The 15154-nt window shown below is 43.8% G+C and overlaps 1 protein-coding gene across 4 annotated transcripts in view; it reads left to right on the top strand.

The window, feature by feature from the left end:
* The first annotated feature begins 12889 nt into the window (after positions 1–12889).
* APLP2 (amyloid beta precursor like protein 2) overlaps positions 12890–15154 on the top strand; it is a 53853-nt gene continuing 51588 nt past the window's right edge. For 3 of the 4 annotated variants that reach the window (XM_006731170.3, XM_031025769.2, XM_006731169.3), the window contains exon 1: positions 12891–13088. In XM_006731170.3, the coding sequence (XP_006731233.1) occupies positions 12984–13088 (105 nt within the window). In that variant the 5' untranslated portion in view covers positions 12891–12983. Of the gene's footprint in view, positions 13089–15154 lie in introns of all 4 variants that reach the window. The other variant, XM_031025770.2, reaches the window with a different exon arrangement.

The following is a 15154-nucleotide window of genomic DNA, read 5'->3' as shown; positions in this document are numbered from 1 at the left end:
AAGAATAGACTTTGGAGTCTGCTTCTTGACCCTCTCACTCTGTGAGGCTCTGCTTGAGAAGCTAGCTGGAGTCTCTCTCTCTCTGATATTTCTTTTCTCCTTTTTATTTTTTTATTTTTTGGACATCTCTTAATTGAAACAACAAACAAACAATATAAGCCAAGGAAGAATATGTCATATTAGCTTGTTCTACATCTTATCTTCAACTCAAAGTTTTCAAGTAATTTTAAAGATGAGAGGCTTAAGGATGTCTGGGTGGCTCAGTCAGTTAAGCGTCTGCCTTCAGCTCAGGTCATGATCCTGGGGTCCTGGAATCGAGCCCTGCATCAGGCTCAGCAGGGAGCCTGCTTCTTCTCCCTATTGCTCCCCCCCTGCTTGTGCTCTCTTTCTCTTTCTCTGACAAATAAATAAATAAAATAAAATAAAAATAAAGATGAGGGGTTTCATAGACAATCAACATGTATTCAATGATGCACAGAATAACAAATACAGAACCAAAATAAGCATCCCAGGAAGGACATTTGAGAAGGAAGAAAGATGAAATATGTCATTTAGCTAGCAGTAAGATCCAAACTAAATTGTTGAGAAATATGATAATTGACATTTTCTACTTCCTACCTAGTATCCTTTTCCCAATTCTCCCTTCGTATTTGATTTTCATTTGGTTATCACCCTTCTTCCATGCTGCCCCCATCTCCAAATCCTGGAGGTCCTGGTTGATTTGAGACATTCAGCACATTATTTTTGCCTGTACTCAGCCCCTCCGCATCCCCTGGCTATTGATTCAGGAGAAGGTATATGACCTAAGTTGTTCAACCCGAGAATCTCAGGGCTCTTGTTAAGAAGGCTAGGGCAGAACCTACCTTTTCTTCTGGACAATTTCTTGTGCGGGTGTAACGTAGGATCTGAAATTTTTGCAAATGACTCATTGTTAGCCTGTGGATAAAGCTGCCTCATGAGGAGGACCAGGAGAATCATGGAGATGTGAGCTGAAGTCCTGATTGGAACCATGCCTGATCGCTACCCCTTTAGTTCTAGATTTTTCCAGTTATATAAGCCAAAAAATATTAGTTTTGTTTAAGGGAGTTTGAATAGACGTTTCTATTATTTATAGCCCCAAACATAAAAATGTTACAATTCTAATAAATTCTAAACTCATGTCTGAACTTAGTATCTATTAAGATGCTTAAGACCGTGCCTGGCATGTAGTAAGTGCTATATGTGTTAGTTATGGTTGTTATCAATAGAAGCATTAGTATTCTAAAGTACAGATAATAATAATGGTAAACTGATCTTCTTAACAGATCATTGTTGATAAAACAAAGAAAAACAAAAGAGAAGCGAATCATTTCTTCCTCCATTACCAAAGTATAAAAAATTTGAAAAATGCAGAAATACATTAAGAATAGAACAATCTTGGGCGCCTGGGTGGCTCAGTTGGTTAAGCGACTGCCTTCGGCTCAGGTCATGATCCCAGGGTCCTGGGATCGAGTCCCACATCAGGCTCCCGGCTCAGCGGCGAGCCTGCTTCTCCCTCTGACCCTCTCCTCTCTCATGCTGTTTCTCTCTCGCTCGCTCTCTAATAAATAAATAAATAAAATCTTAAAAAAAAAAAAGAATAGAACAATCTTTTACAATTCCACTATCCAAAAAAAAAAAAAAAACCCCAAACCCCTGATGTGTTGGTTTATTTTCTTCCAGTCTACTTTAAATGTGTAATTGGAATTATTCTATATTTACAATTTTGCATTTTGCTTTTTGAAAGTTTACCATCTCTCATAAGCGGTTTTCCATGATTTATTCTCATTTTGGATAATTTTCCTAGGAGGGAGTCCTAGAAATGAAATAAGTAAGCCTTACAGCATTCTTTTGAAGATGAAGTGAGATAATGTATAGAAAAGAAACCTGAAAATTGAAAAGCACTATACAAATATGAGCTACTGTCTTACTATCATTATCTCTTCCCCAAACTTGCTCTTCCCCCTGCATTTTCTGTTTTGCTGACTGGCATCAGCATGATCAGTACGACCATCAGTACTACAATTACCTGCTGTCCTGTATGCAGCACTTACATGCTATGTACTGGGCAAAACACGTAAGTACTTTACCCATTACTCCATTCAGTCTCTATGGGATCCCTGCTAAAAAGGTGATATTATCCTATTTTGCAAAGAGAATGCTGAGCTTTGATGAAATTAAGTCCTTTAAGGTCACACAATCAGAAAATTGTAGAGCAAGGATTCAGGCCCTGAAATTCATCTCAATCTAAAGTCCCTGCTTGAACTACTGTGTTATTTGCTACAGTATCCTGCCTTTCCCCCAGGGTGCATTTCTTCTATATTTCTCAGGTCATCAGGTGGGGCAGTGTCTAATCCCTATATTAACCCTCCACTGCATTTCTACCTTTTTTGCGCTGGTTTAGGCTCCCATTGCATCTTCCTGGATTATTTCAATAGTCTCCTGGCCTGGCCTATCCTCAGTCTGTCCTCTGGCTGGCTGAGTGATTTTCCTAAAATGCAAATCTGACCATCATTTAGTTTTTCCCAATGGCTATGAAGACAGGGTTCAAAATCTTTAGCTGAGCACTCTTATTCTTCATGACCTCTCTTTTCTCTGTCGTGCCCATATGATTCTTGCCACTTGATGCTGCCCTGTGTGTACCTAGACCGATGCCTCGGCTTGGCTCACACCTGCTTGACTGACACTGGCTAGCCAGAGCCACATTTGTCCAGGTGACTCATATCTTTTCAAACTCAGTTAAAGCATTTCTCATTTGGGAAGATTTTCCTGTTTTTTTTTTTTTTTAATTTACTTATTTATTTGAGAGAGAGAGAGATAGCAAGAGAGAGCACGAGCGGGGTCAGGGGTGGAGAGAGGGAGAGGGAGAAGCAGACTCCATGCTGAGCAGGGTGCCCAACATGGGGCTCGATCCCAGTACTCTGGGATCATGACCTGAGCCGAAGGTAGCCGCTCAACCAACCGAGTCACCCAGGCACCCCAGTTTTTCCTGTTATCCTAACACTTTTTAACATTGAACAAATTGCCTTTATTGATTAAGCAAATCAAAAACAAGAGCATATCATATTTCACTTTGTATCCCAAGAAAAATATGTGGCACACACACATATATTTATAAATAAATATCTGTTGCATGAATTATTTTTATTTATGTATTTATTTTTAAAGATTTTATTTATTTATATTTCAGAGAGATAGAGAGACAGCACAAGTAGGCAGAGCGGCAGGCAGAAGGAGAGGGAGAAAAAGAACCTCTGCTGAGCAGGGAGCCCGACGCAGGGCTCGATCCCAGGAACCCGGGATCATGACCTGAGCCGAAGGCAGATGCCTCACGACTGAGCCACCCGGGCGCCCCTGTTGAATGAATTATTATGTGACTTTGGTATTGATGCCTCATCAGGAAATGTTAGGCTGTCTTAATAAAATGCACACTGTCCAGGAAAAGGCCATTGTACTCCACATGGCATGTGAAGTACCGTGTTCAGTTTTGGCGACCACATTTTAAGAGGCTGACTGGTAAATTGGAATGTATATAGAAGTATATAATACATGGTAAAAAGGTCTGGAAATAGTCACAAGTATCATGGTTACAGAAATGAGCCTGTTTACATTAAAGAAAAGTCTTGAGAATGGGGAGGGCGGAATGGAATATGACAGTCATCTTCAAATACGTGATGAAGATTAGCTCAATAAAAAGACAGAGTTTCTAACTGTAGAGCTCTGAGTTTCTCCACCCTTCCATTATGGATCTGGTAGAAAGGACTTCTGCTCAGGGTAGAAAGATCACCCAAATATATTCAAATTCTTTGATTGGTGGCTTCTCAAGGTGAGTGATTTCACATCAGCTTTTCCGAAAAGCAAGTGCCATGTAGAAAGCACCAACAATAAGAACTTTTAGTGCCAGCAGTTCCCAGCACTGAGGGTTTTATCATTGCTTTGTATTTTCTGCACTGAAGGCAGAAGAAATCATTCAAAGAGGCACCAAGCAAGAGCCCTAAAACATGTGGCATCATTATAGGCAGCTGAGAAAATAGCCATAGCATAGAGGCAGAACAGACCAAGCACAAGAAATGGGATGGCTTTCTTCTTCTTCTTTGTCGTCATCGTCGTCACTTCTTCTTCTTCTTACCAAGCACAGGAAATGGGATGGCCTCTTTCTTCTTCTTCTTCAAATGGGATGGCTTCTTTCTTCTTCTTCTTCTTCTTCTTCTCCTTCTCCTCCTCTTCCTCCTCCTTCTCCTCTTCCTCCTCCTCCTTCTTCTTCTTCTCCTCCTTCTTTTTAATATTTTATTTATTTATTTGAGGGGGTGCAGACAGAGGGAGAGGGAGAAGCAGGGTCCCCACTGAGCAGGGAGCCAGATGCGGGGCTCAATCCCAGAACCCTGGGACCATGACCTGAGCCGAAGGGAGACACTTAGCCGACTGAGCCATCCAGGCGCCCCAGGATGGCTTCTTTCAAATCAATACTCAGAACAACAACAAATGAAGAATGGTAAACAAGGCAGGACCACATGCAGTAACATTGCCTCCAAAGTGATCTGCAACCAGAGGCAGCTTTTCTGCAGAGCTAATATGGAGTAAGCTTTAGGGACACCCTTTTGCTCTAGTATCCTCCAAGGTCCTGGCAGGAACCCTAACGATCTTACATTGTTTGTCTTTACTAGGGCACCCAGGATTGTGTATGTCTGGGGCCTTACACAGCTTGTTTGCCTCAAGCCTGTAAACCAGTTCACAGCAAAACAGAACTTAGTATATGTGTAGTGTGTCTACAATTGTTTTTCAGGCATTTTATTTCAGACACACCTACATATCCAGATTGTGATCAGTTAAATCAATATTATCTTTGAAAACAAAAGATATTGACGTGTATACTCTAGGGCCGGATTCCTTTCCATGTCTAGACCCTGAATGTGGGTGCTCTGTATTGATTTTAAGTACTCGGTCGTTTTATCTACTTGAATTGTTTGGAAACCAGATTCTTCTTTCAGTGTAGACCTGGAGGTAGGAGAAAGGCTTTATACATTAAAATATTTAAATCTTAATTACCTAGTCGTGTAGTAAAGGTGTAAATCATATACGGTTAAACCTGTTCTGCTTCAAGCTGAACGTCTCTCTCAGAAGTGACTCCACCTGTTCAACATCAGCGGTGGAAGGAACACGGAAGCCTTCTAAGCAGGAGAGAAATGCGGTTCAGCTGGGTTACTTTCTAACTCCTGAGTCACATTTTTATAGAGCGACTTCTCTGCTTATTAACAGAAGTGTGGTTTTAGAAAGTATCACAAAACTACATTAAAATACAAGCAAAAAGAATGGCTAGCTGTTGATATATTTTCCATGTATCTACTGAGAGATTTATTAAACTAATATTTCCTGATATTCGGTAAGGAGTTGATTAGTATGGTATGAGCAGAAGACCTTAAATCCTTTTTTTAAAAGTAATCTCGGGGTGCCTGGGTGACTCAGTCGGTTAAGCGTCTGCCTTCGGCTCAGGTCATGATCCCAGGGTCCTGGGATCAAGCCCCGCATCGGGCTCCCTGCTCGGCAGGGAGTCTGTTTCTCCCTCTCCCTCTGCTGCTCCCCCTGCGTGTGCTGTCTCTCCGTCAAATAAATAAATTTACAAAAAAATAATAAAGTAATCTCTCTGCCTAACGTGGAGCTCAAACTTACAACCCCAAGATCAAGAGTCGCATGCTCTACCGACTGAGCCAGCCAGGTGCCCCAGACCTAAAGTCTTTGAGTCACAGAAACCAAGGTTCAATTTCCTTCTCTGCCAGTTACTGGGTTTTGCCTGTGGGCAAGTTATTTCACCTTTTTGAGCTTCCGTTTGCTCCTCTGTAATATAAGCATAATGCTCATGTTACAAATCTCAGTGGTCTCTCTAGCATTTTCAGTTTCTCCCCTTCGCCTAGTACCTTCTATCAGTGAGAAATAGCAATGATGATATAACTCTCCACTCAGGCCCGAAGAGAGTCTTTCAGCAGGTAACATCTTGGAAGAGATAACTGTACTTGTTAATTCTCCTTCACCAGCCAATTAGCTTTTATCCTTAAAAGCTTTTAGTTCCTGCAGGTGGCTTTACTTTTACTTTACTTCCTTTACTTTTGCAAGTGGCTTTTATCCTTAAAACAAGTGACCATTGACCAAGTTCAATGTCTCCCAGTTCAGTGGTCCTTTCTTAGTCTTCATTCTACTTGGCCTATTCTAGCATGGGACTCTATACTGTGATGATAAACACTGGTTGAATAGAACAATAATATAACCTTCTGGGTTTCTTTCTGCCTTTCTTGCGGCTGTCCCCACCAGCTATCTCGTGGATTTAACTAACACATTTCTGGGTAGGTAACTTCCCCAGTTCTAATTCTAATTCCAACTCATTTCCAAGTTTACTTTCTAATAATTGCTATGCATCGCGTATTAGAGATTTTGTTGGCATTTACCATCTCCACCCTCCTCCCATCCTCATGATCTTCTCCTTTTCCCCTATTTCTGCCAACGGCACTGTCATCACCAAATTCTCCCAGGCACCATGTTTGCACACTTAAGGTTCTTTCTAGTCCTCTTCTCCTTCTCCTCTGCTGACTCCTGGGGTTAATGACTTATCTTTTGCACCTGTCTCCTTTCCAATCCTGCTGCATTTCTTGTAGTTCTGCCCCTATTTACTCTTTCCTCAATAGCACAATAGGCTCCTAGTTGGCCTCCTTGCCTCTAGGCTCTAGCTTATTCCTTCTATGGCCATCCTACTCAATTTGCCTAAGAGCCAACTCTACTTATATCTTGGTCCAAAGGTTTCTATGGCTTCTCTTTTAGGCAAACACATCCTATTTATTTATTTATTTATTTATTCATTCATTCATTCATTTATTAAAACTCTGCTTTGCTATTTATTACAAACTCTGCTCTCTGATTAAGTGAAATACTCACATATTCTCTTCATGTCTTATGTTTTTCCCATGCCGTACCTTTGATCCCATGGTTCCTTCTATGCTTCTTGTTCTCTCCTGACCCTGTATATGCACATCCTGTGTCTATTCCCCAGAAATCTCAGATATAATCTCCTCTGTGAGCCTTGTCTGATGTCTTTAGTCAGATCTAACCAACTTCTTCCTCCTCTTCATTCCATAAGAAAGACAGGTTTCTCTCCTCTCAGGTCATTTGTGAGTTTCCATCTAGCACTATACTTATGCATGCACATGTTTTATCATCTCTGCTAGAGTGTAAAGCTCATTTAGTTCTGTGTCCATTCAGCAAATATTTTTTGAATGCCTATTAATAGAAGTTCAATCACTATGTTAGATTGTGGAGGTACAGAAATGAGGAGAACATAGTTCCTTTCCTCTAAGGACTCATGATGTAATTAAGACGACAGTAAAGAAAATAAATGATGAATATTGGGTTTACAAATAGTATGTCAGAGGTGTGTACAGAATGTTCTGGGGAGCATGAAGGAAGTGCACAAACTCAGAAGAAGGGGAAGAGCAGAAAACTTCCATGAGCAAGTGATACTTGAGTCAAGTCTTAAATACTGAGTCACTCATGGATGGGGTGGGGGATTGTGGGGGTGAGGGGGATGCATTCTGGATGTGGCATATTTAAAGGCTATCAGTTATAGGCCGAGGACAAGACATATAACTGGTTCATATTTACTTCCAGTACTGCAACATCCCAACCTGTGTTCCGTTATGAAATGTTCACCATTCTGGTTTGTAATGAGAAAAACAAGGCAATGTAGTGAGTTGTCTAAAAGTTACATTGTATCCAACTTGAAAATTTTAAAATCATGACCATTCTTAGTTTTTTTGTTGTTAAATGTTCTTTCCTTGGGGTGTCTCAGTTGGTTATGTGTCTGACTCTTTGTTTCGGCTTGGGTCATGATCTTGTGGTCATGGGATCCAGCCTGCGTAGGGCTCTGCATTCAGTGTGGAGTCTACTTCAGATTCTTTCTCCCTCTCCCTCTCCTTCCCCCTCTGCCCCTCCCTGCTTATGTGCTCTCTCTCTCTCAAATAAATAAATAAATAAATAAAATCTTTTTAAAAAGTTCTTTTCTTAATAAAACAGTGGTGATAATACAGAGTGGTATCTGTTTTTTAAAAAAAATTTTTTTTAAAGACTTTATTTATTTATTTGACAGAGACAGAGATAGCGAGAGCAGGAACACAAGCAGAGGGAGTGGGAGAGGGAGAGCAGGCTCCCCACCGAGGAGGGAGCCCGATGTGGGACTCGATCCCAGGACCCTGGGATCATGACCTGAGCCAAAGGCAGATGCTTAATGACTGAGCCACCCAGGCGCCCTGTTTTTTAAAATTTTTTAATTATTTAAGATTTTATTTTTTTAAGTAATCTCTACACCCAAGGTGGGGCTATCTGTTTTTTTTTTACATTTATTTGTTTTTTTATTCCAGTATAATTAACATATATTGTTATATTAGTTTCAGGTGTATAACATAGGGATTCAACAATTCTATACATTACTCAGTGCTCATCATGATGTGTACTCTTTTTTTTTTTAAAGATTTTATTTATTTATTTGAGAGAGAGCACAAACTAGGGGGAGAGGCAGAGGGGGAGGGAGAAGCAGACTCCCCGCTGAGCAGGGAGCCTGATGCAGGGCTCCATCCCAGGACCCTGGGATCATGACCTGAGTAGAATGCAGACAATTAACCAACTGAGCCACCCAGGCATCCATAAGTGTGCTCTTAATCCCCTTCACCTATTTTACTCATCTCCCTACCCACCTCTTCTCTGGTAACCATCAGTTTTTTTTTTTTTTTTTTTTTTAGCTTTTATTTATTTATTTGACAGAGAGACACAGCTAGAAAGGGAACACAAGCAGGGGGAGTGGGAGAGGGAGCAGCAGGCTTCCCTCTGAGTGGGGAGCCCAATGAGGGGCTCGATCCCAGGACCATGGATCATGACCTGAGCCGAAGGCAGACGCTTAACGACTGAGCCACCCAGGCGCCCCGGTAACCATCAGTTTATTCTCTATATTTAAGGGTCTGTTTTTTTGTTTGTCTCTTTTTTCTTTGTTGGTTTTGTTTCTTAAATTCCACGTATAAGTGAAATCATATGATTTCTCTGACTTATTTCACTTAACATAGATCCACCCATGTTGTTGTAAATGGCAAGATTTCATTACATTTTATGGCTAATATTCCATTGTGTTTGTGTATGTGCATGTGTGTGCATGCATTTGTACCATATCTTTATCCATTCATCTACAGATGGACTTTTGGGCTGCTTCCATATTTTGGCTATTTTAAGTAATGCTGCAATAAACATAGGGATACATATAACTTTTTGAATTAGTGTTTATAGATAATACACAGTTGTACCTTAATTTAATGTTTTAGTTGGAAAACTAAAACACTGGTAATTTTAAATTAGCTACTACACATATTTTTTTTTTTACTAGTCCCAATGATATTCGAGAATTAAGCTCTCAAAAGTACTAGTGGATTACAATTCCCTAGAAAGCTTTAAGGAAAAAAGAAAAAAAGACTGATTCCCTTATGTCAGTTAGGCTTAGTGATTCAGAATTTCTGAAGTAGGAGCTCAGGAATTTGCCTTTTTATAAGTCTTCTTAGATGATTTGGAAAGCATCCTGATTTGGGAGCAACTGTTCTAGCCTGGCTTGCCTCACCCTGAACAGGTGTTGGATAAATAAGTGTCAAATGAATACATGCATACTACTCATGTAAGTATACACACTCAGGGACATGAACTTTACTTTTTTCCCCAACAGTGAAATGCACACATCTTTTTTTTTTTATTATTATTATGTTATGTTAATCACCATACATTACATTAGTTTTTAAAAATTTTTTATTGTTATGTTAATCACCACACATTACATCATTAGTTTTTGATGTAGTGTTCCATGATTCATTGTTTGTGCATAATACCCAGTGCTCCATGCAGCACGTGCCCTCCCTAAAACTCATCACCAGGCTAACCCATCCTCCCCCCCCACCTCTAGAACCCTCAGTTTGTTTTTCAGAGTCCACTGTCTCTCATGGTTCATCTCCGCCTCCGATTTCCCCCCCTTCATTCTTCCCCTCCTGCTTTCTTCTTCTTCTTCTTCTTCTTCTTTTTTAAACATATAATGTATTATTTGTTTCAGCGGTACAGATCTGTGATTCAACAGTCTTGCACAATTCACGGCGAAATGCACACATCTTAAGGGTACATGGAAGTTACCTCTTTTAGGAGAAATCTTTTTTTTAAGATTTTATTTTTAAGTTGTCTCTACACCCAATGTGGGGCTTGAACTCACAATACCAAGATCAAGAGTCACATGCTCCACTGACTGAGCCAGTCAGGCGCCCCAAGAACGTCTGATTTTTAAGAAGAGAGACAAAAGAAGAGGTAATTTTAGGGCCTTTTCCTTTTGCGTACTAAGGGTAATAAAATGAAAACGTAGCACTCCTCAAACAACTTGTCACCGACATGAGCAGATTTAGGATGAAAAATTATTGCTTGAGAATTGTAGGACTAGGTATGCTCCTGTCAGTATTACCTGATAAAAAGAGGGTAACATTTTAAAGTCAAAACCACTGATGAATGGGGTAATAAACTCTTATTAATGATCCTTCGGTGACCTGAAAATGCAAATAAACTTCTTCCAGGACCTAATTTTGGATTGAAAACCCCTACATCATTTTTCTTTATTTCCTGGTCCCATCCCACGCTATTAGAGCTCAGTCTTGAATATTCAGTCCCAAGAGCATGAAGATCAAGCTCACAGTTCTGAATTCAGGTAATTTTACTTGCTTTTCTCTCAACATTTAAATTCATAGAAATTTAGAGATCCTTTTGTGGGCAAGGAAACAGGCCCCAGAAGGACTAAATGACTCACGGAACCTGCTCCACAGAACTGGAACTTACAGAGTCATTTGATACTGTTTCCACACATACTTTCACAGAAACTTGCACTTGGTAACATGTTGCTTCACACTGCTTTCACCTTTTAGGTTTAAGTCTCTTCCTGCTTTTCACTATTGTACATTCACTTTTCATTGAATCACATAAATTGGTGAGGTGAGACAAGTTTGTAATATCCACACATGACAGAGAAGAAAAGGGAGTCCCTGGGTGGCTGAAACAACAGACATTTCTTTTTGGGAGGCTGGGAAGTCCAAAATCATGGGGCTTGCTGATTTGGTTCTTGGATGAGGGCTCTCTCCTCTCCTACTGTGTCCTCACATGGGTATCTCTCTGGTCCCTTCTTCTAAGGGCACTAATCCCATCATGAGGGCCCCACCCTCATGACCCCATCTAATCCTAATTACCTCCCAAAGGCCCCAGCTCCTAATGCCATCACATTGGGGGTTAGGGCTTCAATATGTAGGAACTTTGTGGGAAGGACACCAATAGTCATAGCAACTGTTCCAGAACTAAGACCAGAGCCCAGCATCATTGGTTTCAGTGTCATTGCACAAACGTGTGGAGGTCTCCACCGCAGGAGGTCCTGCAGTAGGACATAGCCCAGTTCTTATCAGTGGCATAACAGAGGTGTGGAGACAACCAAGGAAGCAAGTGCCATAATGGAAAACATTACATCTAGGGGACAGAGGAAGAATGACAATGTTTTCAACAGGTAGGTATTGGAGAGAGGACATTGCAGGCATAGAAAGGGCTCGAAAATGGAAAGGCGTGGGTTGTCTTTGGGAAATAGGGACAGAGCCTGTTTAACCACCAAGAACTGGGCATTCAGGCAATAAGGCTGGAAAATCCAGCGTTCTTCTCACTACTCCACTGTTTATTCTGTGGACACTCTCTTTCTTTTTACTCTGTTTCCTAGGGTAGAGACCCTGTTCTCTATTTATTTGTTTGAACCTAAAGGGACTAGCAAGGGCTCTACAAAGGGTGGTGTATAAATCACATGGCTATTGAAAGGAAACAAAGCCAGCAGAGAGCCCTCGCAGTGGCGAGACCGTGCCAGTTGTGAAATGGGGCAGCAGAACGTTTTCCCAGTTGAAGTGGAAATGCCGTGGAGCAAGAAAGCAGAGAAGCAGGTCTCCTGCCAATTATCTTAAACTGAGTAATGAAGAAAAACGATCTTTCCCTAAAACATACGAGGAAGGGGACGTGGGCTTTAAGATGAACGTGGTCGTTGCCCCACTGGGCTCCAGTGGGAGGCAGCCATCCCTGGCTCGAGTGGCTGCTGGGAAGGAAGGGTAAGGATGAGGCCTAAGGAACAGAGGTCAAAAGCGTGGAAACACCGCCCAGCAGTCTCGGGGAAAGGGCAAACCCGGCTCTGGGCGAGCAGAGCGCCGACACCCGCACGCCTAGAGCAGGGATCGGGAGAGGAGGAAAGCTCCCTCATTCAGCCGGTCCCCAGCCTCGGGGGAGGCCTTCGGTTAACCTGCCTGGGTTCGGAACAACAACAACAAAATTTTTTTAATTCTGTTTTTAATAAAACCATTTTCAGAACCTCACAGAGGGCGGTACCCAAAGGAATCTGAAAAATACCCCGCAGGGCTAGGCGAGCGGGGCGTGCCCCGAATCAGGAGGCTGCAGGCGGACACACCAGCGTAGCGCGCCCAGATAACCTCTCACCGTGCGGGAGGCCAGAGCAATTCCCCACCCTCCGCGGAGCCGCGGCCCCCAGCGCACCCTGCGCACACCCCCTCGCTACGCGGCCGCAGGGTCCCAGGCGGGGGCGGGGCCGTCAGAGGCCGGAGGCGGGGCCTGGCGGGGCTCGCGGTTGGAGCGGGCGGGAGGTGCAGGCTCTTCTGTTCTTTGATTGGGTCTGGGTTGAACAAGGGGCGGTGTCTTGGAGAGGCTCTACGGCCCGGCATTGGGCCCCGAAGAAAGAGGGTGTGGCCTTGTGAAGTCAGTTCCGGTTGGTGTAAAACCCCCGGGGCGGCGGCGAACAGGCTTTAGATGCTTCTGGGTCGCGGTGGGGAAAGGTTCTGAGTTTTCGTGTGTGAGCTTGAGAGTCGAGCACTAGAGCGACCCGGCGAGGGATGGCGGCCACCGGGACCGCGGCCGCCACGGCCACCGGCAAGCTCCTGGTCCTGCTGCTGCTCGGGCTCACGGCGCCTGCCGCGGCATTGGCCGGCTACATCGAGGTGGGGACCGGGCGAGCGCCGGAGCGCAGTCTCCTTCGCCCGCCGTGGGAGCGCGGCCTGCGAGCCGACGGGCGCGCCGCGGGGTCCGGCCGGGCTGGGGGCGCGGCGTGGAGAGAGGGGAGGGGGGGTGGTCCGGCGCTGCGGCGGGTCTGGCGGCGTCTCCCCCGCCCGCCCCTGCTTGGCGCAGTGCTTAGCGCTGGAGGTCGAGCTGTCTCCAACGCCGCAGAGGCCAAATGAAAGGCATCGGGGCTGCGGGGCGCGGGGGGCGGCGGGCCGTCTCGGCCGCCCCAGCCCCCATCCCGCCCGCGGCGCCGCCACATCCTCTGGGGACCCTGCGCGGCTCAGACGCCCAGCCCGCCCTCCCCCGGGATACTGCGAGGCCCTGCGCCCTGCGGCCCCGCCGGCGGTCCTCAGTTCGGGACCTTGGTGCGGCGCGGCTCCCTCCGGGGGCGGCTCCGCGCAGACCCCAGCTCCCGGGCTGCGGCGGGCAGCGCGCTCTCCGCGTCAGACAGTGGGGCTTCCCACCTGGAAGCAGTAGATGCAGCCTTTGTTGGCAACGCGGGCTGGGCTGTGGGGATGCAGGCTTCCCGGGTTGGCCCTTGGAAAGTGCCGGGTGCTGGGGCGAGCGCCGCTTTGGCTGCACTGGGAGAATGCTCCTGCACCAAGCAGCGGGTGTGCCTTCTGTTTCCTGTGTGCCTGCCTCTCAAAAGATCCAGCGCTCTGGCATCAGGCCTTTGGGAGGAATTGTTAAATATAGCTGTTTGCCTAAGTCTAATAAACAAGGGGAAAACCCCTCTCTGGTGTTCGTGTTGCGCCCCTTTTTTTGTGGGTTCCAGCGAGGAGGAAAGGTACCGATGACTATGGTGTTAAAAACTCTTGTTTAATCATACTTTTTTTGGTGTTAGAATTTAAGTAGCTGTTATGCATCTGACAACCCCATAAACATCTTTGTGCTTCGAGGTGGTTAAGTAGCCCGGATTCAGGGGTGGTTCGCTGGAACGGGCAGGGTTGCCGGGGTCCGGGAGGGTTCTACTGCGTGGTCTGGACCTTGCCGCTTCATGAAAACCTTTCTGTTCCTGAGGGAGACGTGGGACTTTATTTTTACTTGCCTTCTCGAAATAGTGCTTGAACGGTTGGACTGGAATGTGTTTCGGGTGAAGTTTCTTTTTCCTCTTCTCTATTTTTAAAATTACAATGGATTTCTGCGTATTTAGCTAATTTCAGAGACAAGTGAGACTGGATTTGATTACATAGGCATTGAACGAGAAGTTTCTAGCAAAAACCCATAGTTAGAATGTGTTCTTCTACAGAATGTTCAAACATTTCCAGGATCAAATCTAATCAAGAACACACCTCCGATGGAACGGCTTAAAAATGTTTGTATTCATCCTGCTTAGAGCTTTAGGATTCTTTGAAGGAAGGGGGGAAGGAAGTTGTATTTTAAGTAGAGTTAATGTTTATATATACGTGTTTTTAGATGACGATTATTTTAGTTTCCACACAATGGTTAGATCAGTATCTGTGATTCCTGATATGATGTTGCACGCTAGATCAGCAGGATGGGAAAGGAAGGGAAAAAAAAAAAGGATTTTGTATGGAACATAGAACTTTTAGGTCAGGGTGTCAAAAACCATTTTGCACACTCTTTTACCCCACTTCCCAGGCGGATGTGTAGTTTCAGGCACTAGTAGATTCACAGCAAAGGATTCGTCCGTTTTAAAGAATATCTTCCTTTCAAGTTGAAGCAGAATATTAACACCTGTATGTACGCCTGCAGAGAAAGAAAAACTAGCAGTATCAGAATTAGTTGTTGTGGATTAAATTCAGTTGTTACCCACAACATTGTTCAATTGAAAAGTCTGGCTAGGCAGAAAGTAGGAATTAGACATTTCCCTAAAATGGTTTTTAAATGCTATTTTATGATTACTGTCCTTTGGAACTATATTTTTGACCACACTAAGTTATTTTTCAGATGGTTTTTTTCTTTTGTCAAGCAGGCAAAATTTGTGTGTATATCATTTCATTTATTTGCTGTCAGGCAAAGGACTGCCTAAACCTTAATTTAG

The sequence above is a fragment of the Leptonychotes weddellii genome, chromosome 11 (genome assembly GCF_054177405.1).
Source record: "Leptonychotes weddellii isolate Sample4059 chromosome 11, ASM5417740v2, whole genome shotgun sequence".
Taxonomy (NCBI): Eukaryota; Metazoa; Chordata; class Mammalia; order Carnivora; family Phocidae; genus Leptonychotes; species Leptonychotes weddellii.
This window is presented reverse-complemented; position numbering and strand designations above follow the sequence as displayed.